Source organism: Phodopus roborovskii, unplaced genomic scaffold (assembly GCF_943737965.1).
Source record: "Phodopus roborovskii unplaced genomic scaffold, PHOROB, whole genome shotgun sequence".
Lineage (NCBI taxonomy): Eukaryota > Metazoa > Chordata > Mammalia > Rodentia > Cricetidae > Phodopus > Phodopus roborovskii.
In genome coordinates this window covers 3,331,151-3,353,985 of record NW_026126417.1, presented here as the reverse complement: position 1 = coordinate 3,353,985, position 22,835 = coordinate 3,331,151, and the positions used below count along the sequence as shown (strand labels likewise).

The window sequence follows — 22,835 nt, the reverse complement described above, 5'->3', positions numbered from 1 at the left end:
ATTTACTGTCAATTTGACACAAATGGAGACACATGTTTGGAAAGAGATTCTTAATTGACAAAATGACCCCAAAAGATTAGCCTGTAGCCAAGTCTGTAGGGCATTCTCTTGGTTAATGATTGACGTGTAAGCATGATGTGTGGATAGCATTCCTGAGTGGGTGGTCCTGAATGTATAATAAAGCAGGTTGAGCAAGCCATCAGGAGCAAGCCAAAAGCAGCCCTCCTCCATGGCCTCTGCTTCAATTCCTGCCTTGAGTTCTTGTCTGGAGTTCCCTGGACAATGGACTGTTATCTGGAAGTGTGGAATAGAATACAACCTTTCCTTGCCAAGTTGCTTTTGGTCATCATGTAAAAACCCCAAGTAAGACAACTGATTCTCTTTAATAAAGGGAATTAATCTCCCAAATAATAAAGGGCTAGAATTCCCAGGTGAAGCTTTTTTCCTCTCAGAGTTTAAAAATGATAAAGACTGGCATGGTGGCACAAGCCTTTAATAGCCAGGACATCCAGAGCTATAGAGAGAGGCCCTATCTCAAAAATGAAGAGAAAGATAGAGATAAAATGAAATTATTCCAAAAGAGAAAGGCTGGAAACTATGCAGTGAAAAGCAACAGATTAAAAACAAGATGAACTAAGAATGAATGAAAGATCCAATAAAGAGGAATCTAGTAGGGATCAGAGGCTGAGACAAGAGAATTGATAGCTTTCAGGTAAGCCTGGGCTGGGTTGTGGAGGTCCTGTTTACAATTAAAAAAAAAAAAAAAAAAAAGGAGCTGGACCTTTAGTCCCAGTATTTTGCAGAAACAGGAAGATTTCTATAAGTTTGGGGCCTATCTGACTTATATAGTGAATTCTAGGCCAGCCAGGGCTACATATTGAGACTCAAAACAAATGAACAAACAATTTCCCAAAAACCAAAGTGGGGGAAAATAAGCAACGAGAGAGAGAAAGAGTCTGGCAGGATGAACATGTGCAGCACAGATACAAGTGCTTCTGTGGAAGACACCAGCTCATGGATGGATTTGGAAGCTATTTGCAAGGCAGATCAGCTCTAGGTTGTATTCTAGCCATGACAAATGGTGCCTGGTTGAACAAATGTTACATTTCCATGAATTAATAGTCTAAGATCAACAGATGAAGAAAACAGATGCATCTGCCCTCTGTTGGCTTATCTGAATGTCTCCCATGGTCCCGAATTTCCCTAGCTTCTTATAGAACACATTAGCTCAACCTGAAGGTATAAGATCTTGGGATCAGTATCTGGTTCCAACGCATCCTGTTTTGGCAGCATGGGGATTTCTTCTGTCTTAAGTGACACTAAGTGATCACAGTACAGAAGAGGCATGCAATGTCATGAGGACTGAATTTTCAGCCTTAACCACCTATATTGTAAGGCACAGGTGGTACTTTCAATTTAACACACTGTGGCTTCACAACCATGTTTACTCAGATGGACAATAACTCTTGCATATGAAAATTAATCTCAGTGCCTATCCATGCAGTGTGTTTAAGGAATGTTAGTAAATCTTCAAGGTGAATATACTTCAAAAGAGAGTGATCATTAATTGCTGAGTTTTTATCCAGTATAACACGCATGTTCACTGTCAATGGAGAACATTTAGATTTCTACTACCCTCTTTACTTCTATGCTTAGAAGTCTAATCCACATTTGGTCTTAATAAATAAAGATCAGAGGGAACCTGAAGTATGTTAGATAGCACCTCTCAGTCTCATTATGACGCTTCCCCTATGTTAAGGTCTGCTAAGGTATCTATCCCTAGAGGAGTGGTAGGCTGATGTGTGAGTGTTTGTGTGTGTATATGTGTGTGCATCTGGCCTCAGAGGAAGATGTATAGTGTTTTATCACTCTCTACTTTGGTCCTTTGGAGACAGTGTCTGTCACTAAATGTGGAGCTAGGCTGATGACCAGCAAACTCCAGCGATTCTGCTGTCTTAGCTCCCTATGGCATCGGAGCTAGAGGGGCACATGCAGCCACACTCAGATTTTTACATGGATGCTGAGATACAAATCCAGATACTCATGCTCAAGCAACACATATCTTTACCCAGTAAACCACCCCTTCAGCTCTGAGGCTGATACTTCTGAATAAGCATTTAGATTGAATCATGTAGTTCTAGCTTTCAAATCTCAGATGAGTCACATTAGAACTTGTAAGATCTGAATTTTAAAAATTTGAATCTTGCAAACTTGGTAAGGAGTGATAGAAAGTAGTGTATACCTTAGTTCTGTGTTTAATTTCCCCAAGCTTCAGAAGGACCTTGGCCTTCTTCTCAACACTGTTTCAAGGTAATTGATGTGTGTATCTACATATTTCCCAAGTCCCTATGAATACCTCAAACAGTGCAATTTGATTAGCTCCTGAGACCACCACAGGAGCTATACACCACAAGATACGCACAGTAACATTTTCAAATCAAGATAGTAACCAATTACTCATCATCAGGTTATGCATCATTTCTACAAAGAAATTGTGACTCATCCCCAGGTAGATGATGCCATAAACAAACCACACTAACACTGAGAATCGTGGTTTGAACAAGTATCCTCCCAGGGAACATGTGTTAGAAGCTCTGTCTATAGGGTATTGCTACTGGGATGAAGGGAGGCTAGGTTTGCTTGGAGGATGGAGCTGAGTGGGAGGTCTTTAGGTCAATGGGACATGCCCTTAAGGAGATCGTAGGGTCCTGCCACTTCTTACTTCTGGCTATGAGATGAGTTTGCCTCTTAGTAAGATCCCCATCACTGCCATCTGGAGCCCTTACTATGGGATCAAAGAAAAGGTGTCTACTCACTGGGGACATGGAACTTCAGAACTGTGAGGTAAATAAACCTTTTAGTTTTACTGATATCAGACATTTGTTACAGTAACTCAGAGGTGATTAACATAGGGGCCCTCTCTTGATTCCATGCACTCACCTGGCTACCATTTCTTTCTCTTTGTGGGAAGCATACCCACTGCTGCTAAGTGGCTTCAGAGGAGATGACAGGAAGTAGAGGCGGTGGTTGGTGAAGTACTGGTCAACCAGTGGGAGGAGAACCTGGAAACCATCAAACATCATTTTTAAGGTAGCTGATCTAAGTCAGTCTGTCAGTTCCTTTCACAGAAGCCATTCTCCATGAGCGAAGGCCTTTCAACTCTGGCTGTGGATTTCCAGGAAATTCTACTCTGGGTCTCACTTTGCATTATTATTATTCTGTGGTACTAACCAGAGGTGTTGACATTATGTGACAGGAAAGGACACTGACTAAAGGCACAAATAAATTTGCATGATGGGATTTGAAGAGGACACCAGGGGAACTCAGATTTTGCCGCCTTGGTCATGGCATCAAAAGGTACACTCAAGACCTCAATAAGCCCTCACCTTAAACATCTATCTCTGCTCCACAGACATAGAAAGGCTTTCAGTTTGCTAATCAGGCTTATATGGACAACATTAATCATTGGTACCCAAATACACCCCCTCTTTCTTTTCAGTGACAGATTTTAGTGAGATATAGGGGCAATTAGTAGGGAGTGCCTTACTCAGTTTCCCTTGTAGCTATAGTAAACTAAAAGGACTTACTTGAACTACTAGATTAGAACTTCAGAAGAACAGCAGCTTGTTCTTTCCTTGCCTTTTTTTTTTTTTTTTTTTTTTTTTTTTGGATATCCCTTTCCTACAGCTATAATGAGGTTGAGCTTGTTTAGACTACAGTAACATGAAGTGTAATGTTACAGATGACAATAGAACAAGGGAGTAGGATCCTGAGTCTGGAGGTTATGTATGGAGTGGAGCTAAGCATCCTGCCTACTTTCTTGTAATCCCTACCCCCATAGGGTCTGTTCTACAGTAGAGAATATATCTCTGTCTCACTGAAGCTTTTGGAATGTTAAATATTCTTGGTGGACCCTTTAAACTACACCTTTGGTAGTAGAAAGCCTGAGCAAAGGAGAAACACTTACTTTGGCAAAGAATTTGATCTCCTGGTCATGGGGAGATTTTTCTGTTTTCCCACTGCTGACAATGGCTTCTACAAAGACAGGGGTACCATACTCTTGTCAGAGCAAACAAACACAAACAAGCAAGCAAGCAGTCATAGAGCAAATGAACAATCACAGTAGTTTTAGAAACTGAGCATCTTTTAAAAAGAAAACCAAGCTTAGTTGCTGTCACAAAATAACACTTTGTGTCTGTGTTGGTAGGGTGTCTTATGTTAATTCTCACAGCTGTCTCACCACACCCTTTTCTGAAGGGACTTCAGTAATGTCCATAGTCACAAAGCATGGGAGAGTTAATAGGATGTGTTGCATTAAGAAAGGAAGGGGAAAAAAAAAAAAAAAAAGCAAAAGCAAAAGAGCCCATCAAATTCAGTAGAGAAGTTATGGATCTAAACTACCAAGGAACTAAACTTTATTGTTTGCTTTATGGAGGGTTTCTCTGTGTAACAGCCCTAGTTGTCCTAGCTCTTTAGACCAGGCTGGCCTTGAACTCACAGAGATCTACCTACTTCTGTCTCCTGAGTGCTGGGATTAAAGGTGTATGCCACCACTGCCCAGCCTCTAAACTTACTTTTTAAGTAGGTAGGAAAAATCTCAGCCATTGTTTTCCACCTAAATCATATGTCCCATATGAATCATGAGCAATGGTGACACATGAAGATCATTCATAATTAGGTCATTCTTTCTAAAGGAATACCACATTCTTTCCTGACATTTTGCAGCTATACTTACCCAAATGAGCAATAAACTCTTGAGCAGAGTCAACATATTTCAGGATCTTCTTCAAAAACTTGTAGGCAAATCTCTTTTCCATGGAGGAGGCATCCAGCTCCATGTCCTTCATTCCTCTAGATTGGGCAGAGATGAACCCCAGAAGTAGCAGAGGAAAATACATGACTTTGGTGTATTACCCAACCTCCCCATGTTGTTGAATTTAATTGTCAGTGTTGACAGTTGTCCTGGCTTTAGCAGAATGACTCATCATTCAACTGATTCGCTCTTGCACTTGGACCCGACTATGTAAGCATGCAACACTTTTGTGAAAGTGATTTCTCAGCAGAGTCTTCAGAAAGATCTTTATAATTATTACTAAAAAATATTGAGCTGGAGATAAATCAGAGAAGACAACAAACATTTCTCTTGTGTTTGACCCGATGCTCGCCGTAAATAGACAAAAGCAAAATATAAGTTATGTGGAATGATAAAAGCAGTATGCTGTGTTAAACAAAGAGAAAAAGGAAAGTAGGATGAAAAAGCCTGGGGGTGGTGTTATAAAGGTTTGTGGACTACGATATGACATATGGTAATCAGGGAAGCTGGAATGTGCGTGTGACAGAGTGGTCAGGGCAGGTGGAATGGAAGTGAGGTGTCCAAGGAGAAGGTGGACATGAAAGTACAGGAATCATTTAAGGCTTTGCTCTGAGGGACATGAGAACTGCTACTGGCAGTTCTGAAGAGGGGCTGACACAGCATGACTTTTAACTATGCTGGCTGCTGCATTTAAAACTGGGTAAGGGTGGGGATAGGGGTCAAAATAGAGAGCCCCGGTGGGAAAACATCTCAGGAATGACATGCATTGCAGGAAGGAGGTGAAAAGTGGGTAGATTCTGCACGTGTTCTAAAGGTAGAACAATTAAAATCTTAAAGATTTGAAGTGACTTGGGAACAAAGTCAATGTTTTGGACTTGAACAGCGGAAAATAGGCTTTCACTAGCAGAGAGGAGGGTGAAGCTGGAGGACTTTTTCTCCTGGTTATGGGACCTTACTTGATCATCTGCCTACATTTGTCTCCTATAGGGCCCCATATATAGGGCAAATATGGCTACTGAATTTGATTTATTCCTAATTATATTTCCTTGACTTCCTTTTCGGTTACAACAAAGGGGAAATTTTCACTTCTGTGAGCAAGGAACTTTATCAGCAAATCACACTCCACATTCATCTTAAGTGTTAAAAAGTGGATTAAAGCAGAGCAGGGAGTATTTCTCAAATGCTTCCCCAGAGGCTGTCTCATGCAGCATGACCTTTCCTACCCGACAATATGGCAAATAAGTTTTGCAATTTTATTTCTATGAGCTACAATAGAAATATTTGTATAGCTTTTTCTTTATTTATTTGGAATTAACTAGCAAAAGAAAAATCTCTAGGAAATTAAAAAAGAAATAACTTGCTTGGCAAACCCCTCTTTGAGGAGGAATGGGTGTTATCAGAAAGACCCACCACTTTGCTTTTCATCCTACAAAGAAGTCGGCAAGCACAATGCTACCTCTTTCTCCATAGACATCTGATTAGTGAGTAAGCAAATGCCTTGAAGAGTGAACAGCCCCTAACCTATTGTGTCAGACTTTGTTGACTCCACATGGGAGCCGTTACCTGTGAGGAGGAGTGGACTGGGGATGGGCTGGGGAGTTTGGGGGGGAGGGGAGAGGGAGAACTGGAATATAAAATGAAATTAAAAAAATAGATATACTATAAAAAAAGAGTGAGCAGTACAAGCCAGCTTCACAGAAAGCATTCACCATTTTGTGATAAAATGTGGTGGGACATTGTGATGTGTTCCATCTACCCAGAGGAGCTGCAGCTTCTGGGGAGTGATGCTTGGGGTTCAAAGACTGCCTCTGTTAGTTGTGCTCAACACAATATAAAACAATCAGATCAAAGTGTGCAAGAGTTGTTGGCTATTTTACAAAGATCTTCAGCAGAGAATTCATAAATACAGTTTTGAATTAAGGATTAGCATGACATCTTAAAGACTAAGGGAGGAAATCCAAAGCAATCATCTGGCATGCCAAACATTATTTTGCTTGTGCTTCAGATTCTCATTTCTCTTTAAAGGCAGCTAAATTCCAAAGCTTCATGGATGTATTATGAATGTGGCTTATAACTCCAGTTGTTGGACCAATATACAAAGAAAAGGCTTTGACCTGTAACATAATATTGGTAGAGTACATATGCAAGCATTCATTATAACCCTTTCAGAAAGTGTCAAGCACTGTCTTTAATGACTTTTGGAGGTGGGTGGTTAAATACCCAACAGTGAAGCCAAACTCACATCCCTCCCCTGCCCCACTAATACCACAGGGAAGATGATGACTTACCTGGAAACTACAATGCCATTCACCTGGAGGAATTTAAACAGGTCCTGTGCTTTTTCTCGGTCCCTGAACTTCTCCTTGGCAGTCAAGGTATCATATGGTACCAAAAGAGGGTGACTGCCACCACCTGGAATAAGATGAGAGACAAACACAAACTGTTTTTTTTTTTTTTTTTGTAATTCTGGGAAACATAGCTACCACATTCCCCAGCTCACTTTCCCCATGGCATGTTGTGAAACAAGCTCACCTTTGCTCTCTAGCTCCAACTTCTTCTTCTTGGCCCAGATGTTATGATAGTTCTCAGCCACCACCTCCACCATTCCCTGTTCCCCACCCCAGAGACACAAGTTAGAGAGGAAGCAAGCAAGAAAACCCACTTCATAGCTTCCCGGAACAGCACCACCAAATGCTACTTGTCTGCTTCTGGATGTCTACCACTATTAATTATTCTGTGTGACACACCTCATTAGCTTTATACCATCCCATACAATTTCGGATTCTGCCCTTCTTTGCAACTTATTATCCTGGCAGTTGAGTGCATCCGGGAGAAACACATTTCCAGCCAAAGCTGCACGATGCCAGCATCTCATTCATCTTACTATTAAATTTCTCGCCAAAGATAGAGAGCCAGGTAGGTAAGAGGACTAGGTCAAAGTCAAGAGTCTGTGAAAATCTTTACCTCAACAAACAAACAAACGAATAAATCACACCTTGCTGGAAACTGCTGCCACTAAAGTTTAGCAAATAGAACGAATCTTTCTATAAGGTTCACATAGCTCTGACCTTAAAGCAAAGGGTATTCTTTGGAAAAAAATTCCTCTAAGGTCCAAGGGGCTGGCCCATTGGCTTCTTCCCCAGGCTGGAGAAGAAGCCACTGACAGTAATATGTGCAGGAGAGGAGGAGTTGAGGGATGCATCTCAAAACTTTTAGTTGCATCTACTTTGTTTTATAACTCTGAGTCCCACAGCAATCGCTTTCCTGCACCAATGTGGGGAGACTGAGCATATCTACCATGGCACAAGCAGGGTGTCCTCATAGCTTGGGAGATAAACAAGAGCCATGCAAGCATTTCCACTCAGGAGCACAGTTCACTGATTTTTCTCTTATGTTATTTTGGGAGTTTAACACTAGGACTTTGTTCATTGTTCTTCCTTTCACTGGATCATCACCCTTTATGGTACACAGCCTCCCCTTTTTAGATGACTGGCTAATTCTCTGGTGATTTCCCCACAGCCTTGGCCCAGCACACCCCTCTTCAGGTTTAATATTTTAACAGTAATATGTTCTAGGCACACTCTCTGCTTTTCTCCATTTACTCTTCAGAGGGCAACAAGCCCTGTACTGGAAAGGCCTAGCAGGCACTGATGTTCTGCATCTGGGTTGGCACTGACCTGGAGCTCCCTGGACAGCACAACATTTGAGAGATCCAATGGGGCAGGGCTGTAGCTGTTGCCCTAGGAGAGCAGAGGCAGAGTCAATAGGTCAGCGAACACATGGCTGCCCCAGACCCAGTGTTCACCTTAAGTGGGCCTATCACCAAACCCCAGGGAGTCTTCCTACATCCATCATGGTTTCTATTGGCCAAGTGTTGCCTACCGAGTACAGCAGTCATACCTGATTAGTCTGGGGCACACATCGAAGTTTCTCATTCTCTCTTAGTTGAACCAAAGCTTCTCCTTCTTTGGTCCTTTCCACAGTCCAGCCCACAGCAAGCATGGTTTTCAGAGATTCTCTGGCAGGCCAGCGATAGATTTCTTTCTCCTAGAGAAAGTTTGCCCAGAAGAGCTATGCAGAGCACAGCATACCCATTTCCCCACAGCACAGAGAGGAGATAATTTGTTCCATCCTTCCCTCACAAGGTCATAATGTCGTTTGCAGCATCTTGTGTATAACTCAGTCTTTCTGATGGTTTTGAATATAAGATTCTAACCCTATAGTATTTCTTATTGGGGGAAATGAACCCCTATTGTCAATGACATTGTCTATAGTTTATGAGACTGACACGCTACCTACTGTGCTAACGAGGCTCGTTTGTCTATAGTTTATAAAGAAGTGAAGGACCAGGAAAAAGACAAAAGACTCATCGTGTGTTATGTTTAAGATGGAACATTGTCAAAATGCATTTGCACTGAGCTCTTCCTAGATCCTGTGAAACAGACCTCTCAAAATTAGAATTCTTTTGATATATGCCCAATTTCATGAATGGTCAACAGTCAAAGATATATATATATATAATATATATATATATATATATTATATATATATATAATCCCTTACATATGACACTAAACTTAAGTTTACAAAGGACACCTACTGTCTGTAAGACTGGAATTCAGAGTTGAGATGAACCATACTGCTTAATTTTAACAGGAAGGAGAGAGAGAGAGAGAGAGAGAGAGAGAGAGAGAGAGAGAGAGAGAGAGAGAGAGAGAGAGACCCGTTTCTCCTTCCACAGGACTTTTCAATCTCACTATCCTCCATGCAGCAGTAATCTCTTCTGTTTAAATGTTTTTCCACCATTTTTTCCAACCTGTTTAACAGTCTAACAACCCCTTCCTGGTTCAGTTGCAGGAGGAACTCAGTGCATTTGGGGCCATTTGCCAGTGCTGACTAGGGTTTCTTTCACACGAGGTTTCTCAGAACAGAACGTGAAGTTGGGGCTTGGGAAGTTCGTGGAAGCTGCTAAGGACCGTGAGAGGGGCAGATCATCTGATACAATCCCCAAGGAAGGACACAGCAGGCCACATGGTTACAAATCCTGCTTCTTACCTTCTCTGTTAATGTCTTGAAGGGCCGTATCAGTGGGTGGGTCTTCACATTTTCATCCAGGGAAATCCCATATTTCCATCCACTGTGGCTCTGTAGAAATATCCTCAGTTCAGACAAAGAGCCTGCTAGATGACCCACATCTCTGTTTCTGTGTTCTCAAGTAGCATAATGGATTGTGACAGAGATTAAAAAATCCCTTAGCGGATGTCTAACTGCTCCTTTCAGGCTGTCAAGTCCCTGCCTCCCTCACCCTGACCTTTGCTCCCGCAATCCTCCTTGTCCCAGATGCTGTCCTCTTCATTTTTTCACTTGTATGTTTTAGGGCCACTTAGAAGTCTACTTCAGAAGAGACCGAGAATACCGTGCCTCAGAACAGTGTGTCCAACTCACAGCAGGCAGAACTTGGAGAGGACCAGATCTACCACCGGCCACCAAGAGGGGTCTGCTTGGCAAAATCACAGCAGTGTGTGCTTTTTAGGGTCATGGAAGCTCAAGACAGTAAAGTACCACTAGTAGGTACCATCTTCAGATGGAGAACTGTGGATGTGTACCATCTTCAGCAGGAGTCTGGAGAACTGTGGATGTGGAGCTAAGTAGGAGCCACGAGTTCCACAGCATTTAAGCCCGATACTTCCATCTACTTGTTCTGTTTTCAATCTCTGCCCCTACTTATGTGTCAAAAGTGCGTGTTTCCCAAGCTTCCTTTCCCAAGAGGCACACACTTCCTGGGTGCTCTAACCTAGGTCTGTGGTTTCCATTACCGTCGATGACTGATGTCAGATCAGCATTTCTAGGCAGAGCTGATTTCTAATTTCCAAACAGTATGAACTCTGCTTATTGTGTTATCAGGGTGTCTAAAGAGACTCTGGCAGGTTCTCCTTTCAATGCCTCCTATTCTTGGGTTTCTTTACCCCAGGGGGTCATCCCCTCTTGAACTCCTTTAACAGGGGGTCCTTGTTGACTCTGCGCTGCACACCTCACATCTCTCTGCCTCCTAGGCCCACTCCTATGGCTGATTCTCTCTAGCTCCCTTCTTAGTGTACTCTCACCTGGGTGACTGTAATAGCTCCCCATGCACTCTCCCTGCCTCCAATCTTGCCACCTATTCATGATTCATTTTCTACTATTGTTAGATGGCATTCACCAAAATTGTCCTGCTAGAGCATTCTATTGCCTTATGATTTCTGATTGTCACCTGTCACCATGGGAAAAAATGAAACGTCTCACATGACTCCTAAATCTGTAAACCTCTCCATATTCATCTCCTACCCTCCTTCCCCTGCCCTAGTTCACGTTCTAGCTATGTGGTTCCCCAAAGCCAATAAACTTTCTCTGGCCTCCCTTGGTCTTTGTATGCTGGCCCAGCAATACACTCATCACTTCCCTGCAGTGAATGCAATGAATGCCCATCCAACTGTAAATGTTACCACTCTAGATGGCATCTCTGGACACCAGCTGTGGGATTTGGTACTCCTATGTTTTAACCCTGTGCTTATGCCAATCACAGCACTGTACAACCTGTACCATTGTGGCTAGATAATTCTATTTCTCCCATAGGAAGAGTGGTACTTTAAAATGTTTAATTATGGGTTTGTGCATGTGAGTTCAGTGTCCTCAGAAGCCAGAAGAGGGTGATGGATTCCCTCAAAGCTTAAGTTATAGGCAGTTATGAACTGCCTGATGTGGGTAGTAGAACTGAACTTAGGTCCTCTGTAAGGGTAGTATGCTCTCTTAACTACCTAGCCAGCCATCTCTCTAGCCCCAGGAAGAGGTTCTTGAGATCAGAGGAATCAGTACTTCTGGGCGATGGTGAACAAGCACATTTCTTTGCTCTCATGAAGCCTCACACTGGTGTCAGGGAGAGATAATAATCAAATAACACACTAGTAGATATATAACTGATGACAGAGTCAAATGTACAGATGCACAACTGTTATAAATTATGTTAATGTATATATTCACACACATATATGTATATATGTACACACATACACACACATACATGACTTTAAAAATATTATGAAGGAGAAGAATAAGGTACTAAGAGGACCTGCATATTAGAACTCTGGGAGAGTCTCAGACTAGGAATGAATGTTTAGATTGATACCTGCAGGATGAGGTAGGGATGGAAAGTGACTACCTTGCTCAGTCAGGGAAAAGTTTTGTGTACATATAAAGTGTGTGGCAGTGGGTCTACAGGTACAGAAAGAGACTGATGGGCAGACAGAAAGGGAGAGCTTACCGAGAGTTTAGCAGAGCAGTGCCTACCAGGTAGTCCACGTGGGGATCTGACCTTTATTTTAAGAAGAACTATGACATTAATACATTTTAAAATGGAATGGGGGATGGACAAGAGGAACACTAATATCCTGTGGCCAAATATGCATACTGGAAACATTACTTGCTTGTGGTGTGAAGACGAGACTGGAGAAAATGCACATGAGGAGGCCAGCCAGGAGATCATAGTGGCCTGGGCCAAAGATGATGACAGGTGGGACTGAAATCATGGCATGGGGACAGAGAGTGCTACAGAAACTCACAGAGAGCTGAAGAGGTTAAAATACACCATTTAGAGGTGGATTATTTATGGCTGTGGATTCACAGATACCCCTTTTCTCCCTAATTCATGGTTTGGACAAATGGCCACACTAAAAAGAAATAAGAAAGCCCATATGCTCTGGACTCTAGACTCTAAAGTAAGCAAGTACAGCTGGCCACCTTTTTAAAAATTATTATTATATAAAGTTGTACTGGTACACAGGCCCCCTTTTGTTGTCAATGTTTTGCTCGTGACTACTTTTGTGCTATGACAGTGTGAAAGAGTCATTGCCACAGAGACTGTCTGACCTACAGAGCTGCAAATGTTCATTATCCATTTCATTGTTGATTTGGTTGTTATCTGGCCAATCCTAGTCTAGAATCATGAGGTATAACTCATTCTGAAGTTCAACAGTTGTTATCAGTGTAAGTAGGAACCCTTGAGAAGATAAGAGCGGAGCAGAGATCCACACAGAGCTTAGGTGGTGGAACATGGTTCCCCTTATCTGTGGCTGTATAGGCAGATAACATTCTATAACCCTACCTTTAAAACACATCCACTGTTCTAAGCTGTAAACTGAGCAGTGGTCCCATTCCTTCTCTGCCTGCCCACTCCAATCCTGCATGCTTTTGGCATTTAAATGTATTAAGCATCCTGACCTCACATGGGGATGGATTTCAAACAGCAGATGAACCAAGAGCCTAGACATCCTAGTGGCACCCACCAAAGGAAGACCCTCATGTGACCTCCCTGGAATACAATTCAGTTTCCCAAGCAAAACAAAAGTGAGGCTTTCAATTTTAGTTCTTCTTGGCCAATGTTGATTCAAAGAAAGAAAATTAATTAACCATCTTCCCACCCTGATGAAGCCACTTTCCTATGTGTCATATGGTCTTCTGATACTGCATATGATGTTAGATGCACTGCCATCAAGGTCAGGCATATGACAAAATGGATCAAATTCACTCTCCCTGGAACTTGAATCTAGAGTTCGATGAGACAAGGGCACACAAGTGCATGCTTGGGCACCAACTCCAGGCAGTGCAATGATAAGAAAGCAATCGACACTTTCAGAATTGTTCATTTTCTTGAACACTACAAACACAGCACAGCTGTCAACGCCTATTTCACTGACCTCTACCAACCCCGGGAAATTGCTGCCCAGAAACAATGAGTGCTCTTGGCATGGAGACTCCGTCACTTAGACAAATCAGGCAGATTTCCAGGATCCGACCCAATAATGTTCTTGGGCTTTTTTCCCCCCTCCCTGACAACTGTCAATCAGCTGATAATCCCTACCTTGTCACAGGCCCATTTATCATGAGAGTGCTCAGCATACTTGGTGACAATGTATTCCAATTTTTCAGGCAAGGAAAAACTGTGAATTGAGAGAAAAAAATTACAGCCTCTATAAGCATTTTAGCTAGGTATATAAAAGGTGGGTAAAAGAAACAATTTGCTGTCACTAGCAGGATTTACTAACAGCTAATCTCATAGCTTAAGCTACTTTAGACACAGTGATACTACTGAGCAGGGGTGGCAAGACCAGTGTTGTGTTTTAGAAACCACGCGGGTCTAATCAGAAGAGTTCTCTGCAGAAACATCTGCATATGGGTGCCTCCCTCCAGCTGCTTTGGGCCCTCCTGGTTCCTGAAGTATTGTTGTGGATTTCAAAGTCAGCTCTTGTCTCAATGAGAATCTTGTCATCCTGTAGCTTCAGTCTGAGAACAACAGACTGTGCAGGTAGAGGGTCAGATGTTACAAAATACTGGCTGTCTACTATTTTGAATTGGTGTCTCATTATAACTAGAATTTTGGAAATCCAGTAGATGCTTGTCATTTCTCTTTGCCTAGCGGCTCTCATCCATTCTTCACTTTCCTATGTGTCATATGGTCTTCTGATACTGCATATGATGTTAGATGTACTGCCATCAAGTTCAGGCAAATGACAAAATGGATCAAATTCACTCTCCCTGGAACTTGAATCTAGAGTTTGATGAGACAAGGGCAGCAAGAAGCTCAAGGTGACTCATCCAATGGAGGCAGCTGAAGACTGTCATTGTCCTTGGGGAGGCCTGGCTTGTGAGCTTTTTATTAGGTTCTGGTTATGACCGACCCTGTGTCTTGGTAATGAGGGCTCCTAGCATTTAAAAATGGGACCAGTCTTTAGTCCTCACATTCCTCAACTTACTGATGTCAAAGGTATGTCTGAAACAACAGGGGCTCTCAAAATACCATGTAGCCACTCATTACTGGTACTCAGTTGCTAGAGTATTGTTGATAATGTTTGTAACATCTATTCACCACACCATTTGCTTTATCATCTTTTTACATGCATGCGTTTTTATAAGGCAAACTTCTCTTAAAACCAGTGCATATTTTCTTTTCTTTCCTGAGCTTATGTTTTCACCAACTCCTTTATGTCTTCCTTGCAGGAAGTTCAGTTCTGTTTCTCATCATCCCCTCACTCAAGGCTTTATCCAATGGAATGTGCATTTAATCACACAAGTGATGAATTTTATACCCTAGCAGAGCTGACATTCCTAGGAAGGATTCGGGCTCCTACTTGAGAGCTGCTGTCAGCAAACACAAGTCCAAGGGACTCATAAGGGATTGTGATTATTTCCCATCTCAGTCTGAGGAATTTTGTACTCCTCACTCAGACAAAGTCAGTTGCACCTGCACACATACTCAGAACGGGGAGGGATGTTTGGAAATTTAACACAGCAATATTCTGCCCCAAGGCTAAACACACTGGAATCTAGAGTTGGTTGAGAGTATCTGTTGGTCTACTGAGCATTGGTGAAGGATTCTGGATACTCATGGGAAGAAATTATAAGGTGTTGCTACAGGGCGACTCCAAAGATCCAGTATTACTTAGTATGGCAAAGAGTAGACCCAACCTCTGGAATGACCTCAAGTATTCGGCCGTCACCCTGAGGACTTGCTAAAGTTCTTCTGTTACTATGAAGTTCTTTTGATGTTACTATATCTGTATAGACCCAATTTACAAAGGGCAAAGATTTTTATCAAAAACTCATTAATAAATTAATCATATAATTTGTCAGGGTAGGCCTCTTAATGCCTTAGGTAACATTTATTTTTGTGAGTGAGTTTGTTGCATGTATTAAATCAGCCCCTTCAAAAAGCCTGGAATATAAGCAATATGTAAAATCCATATATATATGTATATGCGTATACATATATATATGCATACATATACATTTTTATTATGGATTGACTAAACTTGTTCCTGGTGTGACTTGTAGTGTCAAGGAGATGATGAGCAAGGTTGGCAGAAGGGAAAAATTAAAGTTTCTACTATAGCCTAAAAGAAAGATGTTAGCTATTATATGAAATATAGAAACAATTTAGAAGTGGCTCCGAACTTACTTCATGGTGTTAATAGGTTTGGGGTCAAAGTTCCCGTCTGCATCTACTGAGACCTGTTTCTCCAATGTGGCTGTGATTCTTGTATCTAAATAGTCTGGTGGCAAGGCCCCAGCAATAGCACTGAGACAAGGCAGGGCCATTCGGAAAAGATCCAGGTCATATTTCTGTGAGGGAAAACAGAGAGCATTCCAATAGACAAACAAGAACCACGGCTGTCATATAGGACCATTCACTCACCAACAGAGTACAAATACAAAGGATGCGTCTTTCTACAGAAAACTAAAAGTATTCTTGGAGGATGGAATGGCAATCTATAAGGTCCTTAGGTCACCATTCACTTTATGGTGAAGAAGATTAAAGGTTTAAGTCAATGCCATTCCACATAAATTTCAAGACTATCTGGAATATGATGGTTTTCCTTATGGCTATAAACTTCCCTGCTAAGAATAGTTATGGGAAAAGGCCCAACCTGACTGTAGAGAGGGACTGTGCCGATTGTCTAAACTCCACAGTGGTGGACAGAGATTTTCAGTAATAGTTACCTGTTGAGCACTATTGCCTTGCCTGCAAGAACAACGCTCAACAACAGGATTCTTCTGCAGCTATGTTTATTGCACGGCTCATTACAGCAAGTTGAGGGAAGACCCCGAGGAGGAAAAAGGGCTCTGCTTATATATGCTCAGAGGAGTCGTGTCCATTACTGACGATTGCAGCTCGTAACGGTCACCCCATGACGTGGATCGCGCTTGCTGGCTTATGGACAGGAAACCGACGCCATCTTCGGGAATGGCACCGGTGGCTCTCTACAGTTACCCATTGCTGTGACAAAAATCCTAGACAGAGGTAACTTAAGAAAGGGAGGGAGGGTTTGTTCAGTCTTGGGGAACTCAGCACGGTGGAGAATGAGTATGAGGCATCTGGTTGCATTCACCAGCTGGAAGTAGAGTATACAGGAAATGGGACCAGGCTGTCCCACCTGAGAACAGGAGTGATAAACACTCAACACTGGAAGCAGGAAATGCTATTGGAATTTGCTCTGGTGTCAGCTCAGTGAGGCTGGCAAGTTATTTGACTACTCTGAGGATTATGGTAATTCCTATTCAGGAGTGTGTGTTTTGGGGTGGGGTGAGGATTAACATAAAATGCTCCTAAGGTCTTAGTACAGTTCATAGAAAACAGTAATGCCAGACAGACATAAGCTCTTGTGTGGCTGGACACGGGGGTCACCCATTTTCTCAGGAAGCTGTCATTACCTTGTGGGAAAGGGAGTCAAAAATCCCCCAGAAGAGCTTCTCAGTGAGGTGCAGCTCCTCCTCCACCGCCAGCCCATAGCTCCCCCATCCTGAAGGCAGGCAGTAATACTTCCAACACTGCTCATAGTGATTGGTCAGAAGCTGGGGTTTTCAGAGCACAGGGCACCAGTAGCACAGCATCCAGCATATCCACAGGCATCAGAGACATGCAGGGAGAAGAAAACATACAGAGAGCTCATGAGAAGGAAACCCGTGTTTGAGGGGATTGGGCTGTCGAACAAGAGGCTGGCCCTTCCGATGCTCTGGGAAGGTCTTCTCTGCCTGGTTAATTCTCCTGTCTTCTAATGTGCCCCAAATAGTTAATAAAAATATGGAGAGGAGTCGGTCCTGTTTTCAATGAGAAAATGCTACCTCTGAAATGAGTCACAGTGTGCTGACCAGTGTGGGAATAACCTCTCTTGATTATATATTATTACGGAATATCCTGAGGGGGTTGGTATAGGTAGAGGACAGATAATTGTGGATTCGAAGATTAAGGTCGATGGTTGTCTGGGGCTTCCTGGTCTCTCTGGCCTTTGTACAGCTCAATGTGGTAGCAGTTCCATAACCGGCCACAAGAGGGCACATTACACTGGTAACTTCCTTTACCAGCACGTAGGAGCCACATCAGGGATGGGGGGTGGAGGTGGGGGTGGGAGGGTGTGTGTGCCATTCATGTGAGATGTAAAAGTGAACTGGCAGAGTGGTGCTTGTAATGCTTCTTAGGACGCAGTATCAGCTGAGAGCAGTGGTCTGTAGAAGAAGCAGAGTCAAGTTAAGGAGTGCAGACCGCGCCTTCAACCTTAGCAGCCTTTCGGGGTAAGACCAGGAACTGAAGAGGATACAAGGAAAACAGTCTGGGAAGAACAGAGAACCTCTGTGATTGTGTAATGCTTCCTACTGGTCATGGGACTGACCCAAAGGCTTCTGAGAGTTCTGGTTACCCCAATAAAATATTCTCTTAGGAGTCTGCTTGAACTATTTCTTTGTCGAGACGGGGTTTCTCTGTGTAGTTTTGGAGGCTGTCCTGGAACTCACTCTGTAGGCCGGGCTGGCCTCGAACTCACAGAGATCCACCTGCCTCTGGCTCCCCAGTGCTGAGATTAAAGGTGTGCACCACTAACACCAGGCTGAACTATTCCATTAAAAGTGGCTGGTCTCTGCTGACACTTTTGGGTTTACAGGTAAGGTAGAGCCTAAGATGGAAGTTGAGATGCTGCTCTCTGCAGTGACCACTAAGTCTGGCACCACCCAGGACTAAGTGTTCTGGGGCTATAATAGAGAAGTCATAGAAGAAAGGAAATAAAAAGTTCTTTTCCTTAATAAATAGAAAAAAGAAAGAACATTAGTTGGTGGGGGGCACACAAAACAATGTGGAAAGGGACATTTTAGGTTCTTCGAAAGAACCCAGGGAGGACTGGAACAACGGCTCTGTGGTTAAGAGTACTGGCTGCCACTGGTTTGATTCCTGGCATATATACACAGTGGCACACAACCATCTCCAGTGTCAGGGAATCTGACACCCTCTTCTGGCCTTTGCCGGTACTGCATGCAGGTGTTGCCCAGTCATACATGTAGGCAAAACACTAGCACACACAAAATAGTAAGTAGTAATTTTAACGAAGAAAGGAAAAACCACAGGGATTTCAAAGCCTTCTGAGGCTAAAAATATTTTTAAAACCTAGTTAGGGCAAGAAAGAATAAAATCCAAGTTTCCTTAGCAAACTCTGATTAAATGACAAGTAGTGGAAGGTAACTCAAAGGAACCACAGCAGGTAACAACCAGAAGCCTGGGCTTCAAGATTCGAGCTACAGATGATTGGTTTTGTGCACTGCACCTCGTGAGGATGTCAGAATCTAGCACACACTCTGCTTCTCTAATTGTGTATGCCCTGTGTAGCCCCCGGAACATCTCTTGTGCCACTGACTGCACTTCAGTGGCGACGGTGATGCTTACCTTAAGAGGCATTTTGCAGTACTCGCTGAGCTGTGGCACATCAAAAACCAGACGTCGTAGGAGTTGCTGTAACATGGAAGGTCTCAAGTGACTGTGATTCAGAGAAAGAAAACAGAAAGATGGGACAAAGTAAATACCAAATGGTGGAAAGGGGAAGGAAAAACAAAAGGGCAAGACAAAAGAACAAAACAAGCATTCGTTAGGGCCAGCGAGAGGCCTTAGTGGGTAAAGGTACTTGGTGCACAAACCTGAATTTGATCCCCTCCCCATCCCAGAGAGGAAGGAGAGAATCAACTCAAGAAAGCTGTTCTCGAATCTCTACATGTGCTCCATAGCGCAGGAGTACACACGAGGACACATGCACACAGCCTCTCTCTCTCTCTCTCTCTCTCTCTCTCTCTCTCTCTCTCTCTCTCTCTCACACACACACACACACACACACAGACACACACCATTCACAAACAATAATAAAACATAACATTTAAAAAGAGGCATAAGTTAAGGTTAAGCATCAAAACAAAGTCTCAACACATATCTTGACAAATGACAGTGGATGGTAAAGCCCTCCATTTAATAATGGAATGTGGTTAAATTACAAAAAGAGACATGTGAGTTGAGATAGTTAAGATTAAATTCCAGCTACCATCAATCAACATGTTCTGGGATCGGTATGCCTATAACATGTATTCAGTTAACTTGTTTCAAATTTAAATAAAAAAAATTTTAAAAAATGTATTCAGTGATCATGTGCAAAGTGTGTAACAGAAAGAAGGTGCAGCTGGCATCACAGCCATTTCTAAGGACTTCTAAGAACTAAGAATTTTCTTTAAGTCAGGGTCTCACTCTGTATCTGCAAAGGAAGAAGACAAAATTGATCATCTGCAGAGGTGGAATGTGAGGCCACCTACTGGTACAGTCTGAAGGCAACCTAACATCTCCCTGGTTACAGTCTGATCCAGGAATGTCACACTAGTGGAACTATTTCTTTGGGTTTTTGTTCTCAGAACAACTCTGCAAATGGCAAACACAGTAACTAAAAATTCATTAAAGAAAGACATCAAATTATAGAGTTCAGTGCAAGTAAATTCTGAGACAGGAAAAGGAGAGATAGGAGAGGTTAACTTTTATTCTTCAGATGCCAAACTAAAAATCCAGAGGGACCTATGGATTCTCTCCAGAGCATGAACACAAACACACACATATACACACACATACAAATCACACACACACCACACACATACACACACCATACATCACACACATATATACACACCCCATTCATTCTCTCTCCTCTCTATCTCTCTCTCTCTCTCTCTCTCTCTCACTCACACACACACACACACACACACACACACACACACACACACGATCATGAGAGTTTGCTATAAAATTTCAGTTCATGAGTCCCAAAATTCCTTTCATAGAAACCTAAAGAGCTATGGAGGCAAGACCAGCTGGTAAAGGATTCATCCAAGCACCTTCAGTTAGGATGAATGCAGGTGGAGAGGGACAACACTTCATCTATTTCAAAACCTTCCAAGAAGTAGCCTTGTGATAAAGAGCCCTGGGCTCAGAAAGACTAATCAAAACCTCTTCCCAAAGCAGCAGTCCTACCTCTGAATCTAGTAATTTTGACGTAAAATTGACTCAGCGTTTCTTAATACTGTTCAGATAATTAGCAACTGTCACCCAAGACTAACTTGAATAAAAAAGGGGGGGCAATGAATCCTCAACTCTGTTGCTGACTGTCCCAGCTGGTTTTATTGCCAACTTGACACAATCTAGAGTCAGCTAGGAGGTTTCAGCTGGGAAAATGCCTCCATAAGATGACTGTGTGCAAGCCTTTGTGGAATTTTCTTAATTAGCAATTGTGTGGAAGGGTTCAGTCCATTGTGTAGTCCTGGATTCTACAGCAGAGTAGGCTGCGCAAGCCTTGGGAGGAACAAGCCAGTAAGCAGCTCCTCTCCATAATCTCTCAGTTTCTGCCTCCAGCTTTCTGCCCTGTTTTTGTTCCTGTTCTGTCTTCCTTCAATACTGAAGTCATAAGCCAGATAAACCCTTTCCTCCACAACTTTCTTTTGGGCATGGTGTTTCTTCATAGCAACAGAACCCTAACCAAGACACTGACTTATTGAAAACAAATGATAAAAAGCCTAGTGATAAGCAGTCAGTCTGCTATACCTGGATGTCAGGCTGTGAGAAGAGCACTGTCCCCAGAACCACAGAGACAGGATGTGGAGCCTCATTTCAGGTCCAATGTAAACTTTTACTTTCCCCAAACTCTGGTTTCTGTGAAGCTGTTTCTAGTTCTGACCAGCCACGTGAATCTGGCTTTTCTATTTGGAAACAGCTAATGCTGTGGCTCTAATCTGAGTTCAGATCCAGCCAAAGACAGACCAAGGACAGCTTGGCTCTTTATACAGGCAGAACATTGACTCTGACAGAGAGTTGTTCTTGAGAAAAGCTATCACTCAGACCTATTGCCTCCACGGAGGAGAAACATGGAGACCGACGTCAGTAGTAATGAGGCCAGAATTCCTCCTATCAAGTGGTGAAGCAGAGAATCTCCACAATGTTTAGTGGATCAGTCTGTCTACAAAGCTTTCTCTATCTTGCAAGACCACCACCCTTCTATTTAAATTAATTTTCTACCAATGGTAGCAACCTTGGAATGAATGAAGTAGTATGTACACTGTCTTAGTAGGGGTTTCTATTATGCTGCAATAAAACACCATGACCCAAAGGCAAGTTGGGAGGAAAGGGATTACTTGGCTTACACATTGCTGTTCATCATTGAAAAAGTCAGGATAGGAATTCAAATAGGACAAGAACCCGGAGGCAGGAGCTGATGCAGAGGCCATGGAGGGGTGCTTCTCACTGGCTTGCTTCCCATGGCTTGTTCAGCCTGCTTTCTTAAAGAACCCAGGACCACCAGCCAAGGACTACCATGGTGGGCTGGGTCCTCTACTGTCAATCACCAATTAAGAAAATGCCTTACAGTTGGATCTTACAGAGATCCATCCATTTTCCTAATTGACTCTCCCTTCTTTTACATTTTAGCTCGTGTCAAGTTTTCATAAAACTAACCAGCACAACTGACCCCTTGTCAACTTGAACAAACACATCACTATCAAGCCACAACCCTTTCTTTCTTATTTGTCCCCAAGATCTCACGTTAAAATCAGAAATAATTTTTAAAATTCCAGTCTTTCAGATTTAAACACATTAAAATTTCAGTCTTTAAAAAATATCCAATCTCGCCCCAAATCCGGGCCCCTGCCAAAGAATGAGGTCTCAGCGGGAGAGCGCCAGTTTCCAGTGAGATCCCACTACCCTGCAAAACCTTCTCAAGTTCAAGCCCAGCCCTCGTCCTCTTCTGCCCGCTATTGGCCAGAGCTATTGGCCAGAGCTATTGGCCAGAGGACCACTGTGAGTACCCGCTGGCATCTTCTTCTGGATCCTCATCCTTGACCCCATCCCTGGATCCCTGTCTGCGGAGAAACCTCCTAGAGAGCTTGGACCACACAGAGCTACAGATATTGAATCTCAGATCCACATAAGCCCATCGGGGAAGGACCATAGAGAGAGGGAAGAGACACCACCAACACCTACTGGAAGAAACTATGGGAAGAAGGCAATACAAGAGAACACCTAACAACAGAAAGACAAACATGACACCACCAGAATCTAGGGAATTTACACCAACTAGAATGGAACACAACAACAAAGCAGAGGAAGCAGAAGGGTACGACTTAAAAATCACCATCATAAAAATGATAGAGGCCC

The 22,835-nt window shown here is 42.8% G+C and overlaps 1 protein-coding gene across 1 annotated transcript in view; it reads right to left on the bottom strand.

Moving 5' to 3' along the window:
* The window catches only part of Ryr3 (ryanodine receptor 3), a 506,993-nt gene that overhangs the window by 95,175 nt on the left and 388,983 nt on the right, over nucleotides 1–22,835 (bottom strand). The window contains exons 49-60 of the mRNA XM_051183787.1: nucleotides 19,050–19,140; nucleotides 17,054–17,194; nucleotides 15,801–15,964; nucleotides 13,707–13,785; nucleotides 9,869–9,958; nucleotides 8,714–8,860; nucleotides 8,491–8,553; nucleotides 7,346–7,421; nucleotides 7,102–7,225; nucleotides 4,736–4,851; nucleotides 3,968–4,035; nucleotides 2,941–3,062 (exon numbers count right to left, since the gene is read on the bottom strand). Of these exons, the coding sequence (XP_051039744.1) occupies nucleotides 2,941–3,062; nucleotides 3,968–4,035; nucleotides 4,736–4,851; nucleotides 7,102–7,225; nucleotides 7,346–7,421; nucleotides 8,491–8,553; nucleotides 8,714–8,860; nucleotides 9,869–9,958; nucleotides 13,707–13,785; nucleotides 15,801–15,964; nucleotides 17,054–17,194; nucleotides 19,050–19,140 (1,281 nt within the window). The remainder of the gene's footprint in view (nucleotides 1–2,940; nucleotides 3,063–3,967; nucleotides 4,036–4,735; nucleotides 4,852–7,101; nucleotides 7,226–7,345; nucleotides 7,422–8,490; nucleotides 8,554–8,713; nucleotides 8,861–9,868; nucleotides 9,959–13,706; nucleotides 13,786–15,800; nucleotides 15,965–17,053; nucleotides 17,195–19,049; nucleotides 19,141–22,835) is intronic.